General features: G+C 40.8%; 1 protein-coding gene across 2 annotated transcripts; it reads left to right on the top strand.

The window, feature by feature from the left end:
* The first annotated feature begins 104 nt into the window (after window positions 1–104).
* Window positions 105–6,686, top strand: LOC137137959 (platelet glycoprotein Ib alpha chain). Of its 2 annotated transcripts, XM_067524809.1 has the most exons (7): window positions 105–1,043; window positions 2,820–2,915; window positions 3,048–3,239; window positions 3,685–3,780; window positions 3,888–4,067; window positions 4,266–4,658; window positions 4,707–6,686. In XM_067524809.1, the coding sequence occupies exons 1-7, from the start codon at window positions 882–884 to the stop codon at window positions 5,673–5,675; spliced, it is 2,088 nt and encodes a 695-aa protein (XP_067380910.1). In that variant the 5' UTR covers window positions 105–881; the 3' UTR covers window positions 5,676–6,686. The 2 variants fall into 2 exon arrangements, with proteins under 2 accessions (XP_067380910.1, XP_067380909.1); XM_067524808.1 differs by having other exon boundaries at window positions 4,266–6,686.
* The last annotated feature ends 1,192 nt before the right edge of the window (window positions 6,687–7,878 follow it).

Below are 7,878 nucleotides of genomic sequence, written 5' to 3'. Positions count from 1 at the left end.
ACTTATGTCCTGCTTTTATTGAGTTTCTCTGCGAACCAAGTGTTGAGTGAGGTCAATGCTCTGAAAGTGTATTTATCACACTCCACAGACACATCTTCTTCTTGTCCTTTCGGTTTATCCCGTGAGTTCAGTGTCGCCACAGCGGATCATTGTCCACATGTTGATTTGGCAAAGTTTTTACACTGGATGCCCTTCCTGACGCAACCCTCCCCAACTTCTACCGGGCTTGGGACCGGCACTGCACAGCTGGGGAGGGGAATGGGCTGTCAGGGGTTCAGTGTCTTGCCCAGGGACACTTAGACATATAGCCGGGGCCGGGGATCAAACCACTCACCCTGTGGTCCGTGGACATGTTTAAGCCTAAATGTCACCTTTTATGAGGCTTGTTGGCATTTTTTGCTATATTTTGGTTTTATTGAAACTAGTGCTCTTTGAATCTTTGAAGCTTATAATCATTTCACACTGAGAAAATGTCACTCACTTAGGCCGATAATATGTACAGTAAATGGACAAACGCTAAAGTGACTGAGCAGGAGATCACACATAAAAACCTACACTGTCCATTTAAAGAAGAAATGTCTGTTGGCAGCTCTTTTATCACCATAAGTGCTTCTGAATGTCTACTTTGTGTTTTGGTGGACAGCAGGAAACACTGAACATTCAGAATTTAAATGACTTTGAAAAGGGAAGACAAAAACTGAGCGAGACATGCTGAGTGACAGTGCAGTCAGATAACAAAATGCTCAGCTGAGCTCAGGAACTTATCGCACTTCCTGCAACTGGCAATAAAAAAAAGTATGCACTCTCATGCATACTCACTGGTGTCCTGAGCGAGACGTCTCCTCCGTCCTTAATGGTTTCTCCTCTCAGATGAAGACACAATGCAGCTTTTCCTCCTCCTTGTTGTCATTCTGTCCCATTTTGCCATAGTTACAGCGGTGGACGGTTGCCACAGGGACAGAGACAAAGACCACCGCCCGAGGGAGAATTGCACATCGGCCGGCTTGACCAGCGTCCCTGGAGGATTCGAACCCACTACAAAGGTAAAAAGAAAAATGAAACACCAGGAGCAGTGGCAGAGACAAAAGCACTTTCTGCTCTTCTGGAACCAAATATAAAGGGTTTTTTTTTTGACCCCAACAAAGACAATTTAAGGCCCTATAATGTAATTAGGATCAGAGTCCCACATATAGACGAGTTTTTCCAGCAAGGGGTCAAAATTGACAGCAGGTCACATGACTGAACAGTTCAAAGAGGCTGATTCAGATCCAATCTTTTGTATTGAGAAATACAGGATTTAGCAGTAAATTACTTTATGTTTCGATGACCTGTACAGCAATGCAAATTCATTCAATATATTGTAAATCAATGAGCGATTATTTGAAATATTTTTATGACTATAATAAATATGTGTGATATTTAATTATTAATTCAGTTATATAAACTGTTAATTAGCGCTATAAAATATCATAGGGCTAAAATATTTACAGTAATTAACCATTTAAAATGTATTTGGGCAAAGACATTTTTCCTGTTGGTAAAAAACAAAACACTCAGCTCCTGATTATTTCTATATGTGTTAGCTTATTAAATAGCTTAATGTTATATTTTTAAGCTTTTTTATGAATAAATATATATGCATATACATAAATATTTAATATACTGTAAAATATACTGCAATAGTTGTTACTAAGTGAAAACTACATAAATCAGCCAAATCACTGGTCCAACTAATGTGACGGAGGACCAGGGTCAGTATGGTCACTCTGACTCTGCCCATACACAGGTAAATGTGATACGCTGTGTACACAGTTGGTAGCAGTACACAAACTCAATACTCAAGTAAAAGTGCAAGCATTGGTTTATTAAACTTACCACTATAACTTCTACTTTAAATCTTTTACTGAAGTACGATTTAGATTAAGCATTTTAATTAAGTACAAAAGTAAAAATACTCCACAAAGTAAACAATTTTATGTTTTTTAAAAGTATTTTAAACAATACTGATAGTAGTAATTATGGGAAAACATGTAAAGTAATATTTAAAAAAATAAAGGTCAAAGGTCACTGCCGGTAAAGGTGGAGTTAATTTTAATGAGTTTATGTGCTGACAGGTGGTTAACACATTATGATATATCAGCTTTTATTTGTTCTGAATGTTTGTATTAAAACGATATAAATTTTTTTTAAAGTGAGGTCATATTAATGTTGTGCCAATTTGATGTGTGATGATTGTCAGCCTCCTGTCAGAATGTCTCTGATTGGGATTAATTTATACAGTGAAACATCTCCTAACTGTTTGGGATTTACCTCTGTTTTTTTAATAAATACAGAGCAGACAGGCCGGTGAGCTTGTGGATAGTTCTCCTGAGATAAAAAAAACTGTTGTTATCTAGAACGTGCAGAGTATACGAATACTAATACAACAACTCCAATTCACTGTCAAGACCCTTTTTTAGACTAAATTTACATTTCTAATCATGCTAAAAATCCAATTGTCAGCATAGTATCTAAAGTATAGTGTGCATGATTTTATTTGGCATCACAATGTTCACAACCACGATCACTGCACTTACATAAACAGCTTCTAAAACGTACTGAGAAATATCTACATGTACTATGTCAAAATTAAGAACCAAGTGTGTAAAAATGCGAAAAACTTTGCTGACCTTGATCTTGATGGAATGAAATGTTTGACTGAAGGATGGACACCACAGCGGACACACCAGTTTCCTTTTGCAGACTGATAAGATGACAGTTGCACAGAAAACTTTGACAGCTCCACTTGTTTTCTTCTTCTATCGTCTTTCTGTTTTTAGGTCTTTTTGTTTCCAAGGAACCTGTTCACCAGTTTGTCCTGGACTTCATTCCAGACTTTTACAAAGATCTATGAGATCGACCTCACAGGAAACAAGGTGTTTGTCACAATCATGCTCATAAATACTGAATCAGAAGTTCAAGCCACTTGGTGTTAGTGATCAGAATAAAGCAGTATCTCTTTTATTCAACATGAACCAGGTTTTGTGAATTTTTTTTTGTTACTTCAGGTTCCAAAAGTGACCCCCAGTGCCACTCCGATCCTTCCCACCCTCAGTGTTCTCCGGCTGGGTTCAAACAGTCTGAAGTCCCTATCTGACAGCTCCTTCTCAGCCTGTCCTGCTCTGACTGAACTCTACCTGGAAAACAACATCATCCGCTCTCTGAGCGACCACACCTTCTCTGGGCTCAGCAAACTCGAAGTCAGTGTGTCCTGATCTTAGTCTGTTACCGTGGAAAAATGTGAATGTACAATTTGTGCAAAAGCACCTGGTTCTTTTCACCACCAATATAACAAAGTTAAAGAATTAATATGTAGTTAGGTGTAGACTTTAGTTTCAGAGTTTGGTTGAAACTACTGGGATTTGGACAAACGAACAATCGTAAATGCTGAGTGTTAATACTTTGTTGTGGACTGTGGTGCAGTGACCAATTCCTCCGGTTACTGGTGACTCTAACTTGCCCGTAGGTGTGAATGGTTTTGCGTCTGTATAAGTCTCTCTTACATAGACTAGAGACCCGTCTTTTGCCCAGTGACACCTGGTCTCAGCTCCACTGAAACCTGAAATATGTTATTGGCCTCTGGGTTTTCTTAACAAAAAAATGCTTGACTCATTGGTTCCCCTCTGACTGCCTGTCATCTAATAGATCCTGGACCTGTCATCTAATCATATTAGTGTGCTTCCCACGCTCATGCTCCACCCCCTCAAATCTATAGAAACCCTGTACTTGGAGGAAAACAAGGTAAGACAATACACACATTTAAGGTCACAGTAGCTATTCATTTCTTTGCCTCTAGGGAGCAGAGGTTGCCGTGTCTCTAATTACAGAGCATTTCCTTCACATTTCAGATCAAGGTGATGCCAGATGATTGGTTCAGCCAGAAGATGGAAGTGCCATACCTCTACCTCTCAGCCAATCCCTGGGCTTGCTCCTGTTCCCTTGATTATTTGCACAAATACCTTAATGATTACGAACTCAACTTCTACGTACGGGATGGTATAATCATCCAGAGTAATTCAGAGAGTTTGGTGAGTAACCCAAACATGGAAGAAGAATATGTCCATTTTTGTTTTGTAATGGTTTCCACTCTGTAGTTTGATATTACAGGATTGCTTTGCTTCAGTGATAGTGCTCGTCAGAGTGTTTAATGTGGCTTTAATGCGTATTTAAAAACAGAAGGGGAGCCATTTTAGCCTGCTGTGATGTATTTGTTCTTCTTTTCTCAGGTGTGCGATTCTCCACAGAAACTTCGGAGTAAACCCGTAATCACTCTGGAAGAATCTGAGCTGTGTGATGCCGATGCGCCCACTGTCACAGAATTTCCTAATCCTACCGCCTTTCCTTTTGATTCTGCAATCACTACTCCTGATACAGACGTGGCCACAGTTGTGTACCACAGGGTAGTGACATGGTCCTGGTATCAAACCTTCACAAGTTTCTCTGAATGGTCATACCATTCACGATCAGCAGCCAGAGGAGATGGGTCAGAAGTTAGGTCCCATGCCTCAGGTACCACTGTTCCTACCACAACTGAAATTCTTACTTCATACCTCATGATTTCACCGACCACAAAACCTTTAACTACCACATCTGCCATTTTACCACTCTTTGCCACTGAGGCAACCACTGAGGCAACCACTGAAGCAATCACTGAGGCAACCACTGAGGCAACCACTGAAGCAATCACTGAGGCAACCCCTGAAGCAATCACTGAGGCAACCACTGAAGCAACCACTGAGGCAACCACTGAGGCAACCGCTGAGGCAACCGCTGAGGCAACCACTGAAGCAATCACTGTGTTGATACATTCATTGGTGAAGGATAAACCTTTTGATGGCGACAGTGGTCAAATTAGAGCTGTGAGAGCTGCAGATGTGTTCTGTTTTTGGCTTTTTGCAGGGTGCTTGATGCTGTGTGTTGCATCGTTCACCTGCACATTGATTACTGTGGCAAGGATAGTCATCTGGTACAGGAGGGTCTACAAGCCACTGAGTGTGAAGCTGGCAAGGAGGAGGAAAGGAGGTAGAGAGGCAGTGAGCCTGTTAACATTTAACAGGCTCACTGGAGGAGGAGGTGTAGTGGCATTGTATCGTTCTGTTCTGTATGTCCACAGAGTGGGTGGGGAAGCTGGAGAAAAGGAAGGTGAGCAAGGAGAAGAAGGAGGGAATGAAAGAGTCCTTGTCAGCTTGGAGCCGACAACAGCAGGGGGAGGAGCAGCAAAAGAGGAAGAAGGAGAAAGAGGAGGGAGCGAGGAAAGACCACTGTACAGGAAGATGCTGTACCGTCTGCTAAGCAAAGAGGAGGAGATAGAGGGGTGGAGGGATGTGATGGAGGAGTGTCGAATCTCCGAAGAGGATGGAGGGAAGAAGGAAGTAGGGAAAGATGGGGGAATAGGTGGAGGCGAAGTTTCAAGGAAGCGCTACAGCGTGATTCTGAGAGAGGAGAGGGAGGAGGCAGGGGGGGGCAGGGAGGAGCTGGACTGGGTGGTGGGAGGGTGGGAGGTAAAAAGAGGAGGGGCAGAAGGAGAGAGGCAGGATGAGGAGCAGAGGAGCAGCTGGGGGGAATGGCTGGCTCACTACTTACCCAGCATGCCCTGGGGGGTGACCACACCCCCAGAGGCTGAGGCAGCTCTGTGATGTCAATTAAAAAAATGCAACAGGCTGAAGAATTTCTTTTCAGACTGTCTTCTTCTTAGTTATACCTTTACATTGTCAATAAATCATTTTTTGTTATTTAAAAAACTGCAGCATCCATCAATGGCTTATTTGATTTTACCTGGATGTAAACTAGCTGCCAGCAGTTCTGCATTTTCACTCACATTCTATTGAAAACTAACAGAGCTAAGCTTTTGGCAGGGAAGTGAAATTTTATTAATAAAGAAATTGTAAGGCCGCAGACTGAATCTCTTATTTTAATTGGTTTCGATCATTACATCCGATTATTTGATGGACTGGAGGTCTGAGAAAACAGAAAAGGAAAACTTTAGACCTCTGAGAACAAGTAAAGGCTGATAAATACTTCACTCACTGCACTCACTCTTAAGATGTGCTTGTATTTAAACACCAGGTTCACATTCAACATGACAAACAACGAAAGAGGGAAATACAGCAAAACAAACATTACATATCTTAATGAAATGAGTTTCTGGTTTACTTTTGTGACGTGTGACATGTCCCTGAGCCACAAGGACCTAGTGACAAAATACTGTAGCAAACATATGAATGCGGAAAGGATGAATGCGTCCGATTCAAAATATTGCTGAATTGGAAGCTAGGATCTCACACTGGCAAACAGCTTTTCCATCAGCTTAGAAGAAACAACCGTTTGTTGCTGCAGTTTTACAGAGTTAAAGTTTGTTGAAACTGTGTAGGATTTGTCTGCACTACCTGTCCTGGTAGGAGGTTGCATTTACAGTAGACTCCTGCATTAATGCTTCGTTTTCCTGACACAAGGGACACAACTGTAATACTTTCATACTTTGTTGTGTTACATATCCTTGACACGTGATCCTCTCTTAGTGTGCCAAATAAAGTACTTACATACTTTACTAAACTGTTATATAAATGGCAAGTTGGAAACACATTGATACTGAACATATCAATAAAATGTTACCAGGCACCGGATTTTGTATATTGGATCTGCAGTAAAATATCCAGTTTCGTTTTCTGACGGACTATGCAATTCAGCAGTACTCACTAAGTCTCAAATGACGACCAATTAGGAGGATCAGATAGGTGACAGGTGACGCTGACATAGTTATGAGAAAGACGTCCCGAGCCTGCAAATCCAGGCATGGTGACATACGTATCAACGTAAGTCAACATGCCTGGATTTGGAGGTAGCTTTCAGTTTGTCTCCAGTGTTTTCAACAATGTCCATGAATGTCACATGGTCTGGATGGTCTGCAACATGTCAAATTAATAAGGGACAGTGTGCACAGGCCTCGTCTGAATAAGTGCACACAACAATTGAGACTTGTTAAGATAAACACTGTAAGCATCTTTCAAGGTTACAATCTATAGCTCCTTTCAAATATGCACTGGAATCTTTAATTTTATTGTGTCTTCCACAATATAGTTAAAGCAGGAGCAAGAGCAACCGAAGGAACATAACGTAAATATGCCGAAGAAAATCATTTTCTTCGTCATTTTCTTCATTCATTAAGAACTAACATTGAATCACTGACAAGCAGCTGACAGTAAGCAGCAGTTCCTACCTGAAGCTCAGCACAAAGAAAAGGGAAAACATTCAATCGTTTCCGGTTCAATCCAACAATTTAACAAATGTAAAGATTTTTAGGGGAAACGTTTGAGGAATAAAAGGAAGAGGAGTCTCACTGACTGCTGCTCAGGTTAACACAAGCTCCTCTTACACATCCACACTTTTATCACCTTCCGTTGACTCTTACGTCTCATTCTTCTTCTACGGCCTCAACAACGACACTTCCATATCAGCTGTTTCACAATAAATAATCTTCGCTAGTGGAACTAAGTGAACAACTTTAACATGAAACAAATTAGCCGTTGCAAGTAAAGAGAAATATTTAAAGCCCTTTACAGGAATGAAAAAACAGAAGAACACTGTGCCTAAATGCTAAAATCAAAATGAGATGTAGGTGTAGAAATGTTGGACCTTTTTTAAGGTCCTTGTGTATTCTGGATATGGATCTATGTTATATCTAATATATATCAACTATCTATCTAATTGTAGGGGTGTTAGCTCACAATACGAGGGGATTGTTATGAATGTCACTTCAGTTCTTTTTAAAAGACAGAACAATATGCAGTCACTTTAACAGGTTTTGTCAAAAACTCAACTGACTGGTTTGTCTCCTGTGAA

The sequence above is a fragment of the Channa argus genome, chromosome 12, assembly GCF_033026475.1.
Source record: "Channa argus isolate prfri chromosome 12, Channa argus male v1.0, whole genome shotgun sequence".
Taxonomy (NCBI): domain Eukaryota; kingdom Metazoa; phylum Chordata; class Actinopteri; order Anabantiformes; family Channidae; genus Channa; species Channa argus.
This window is presented reverse-complemented; position numbering and strand designations above follow the sequence as displayed.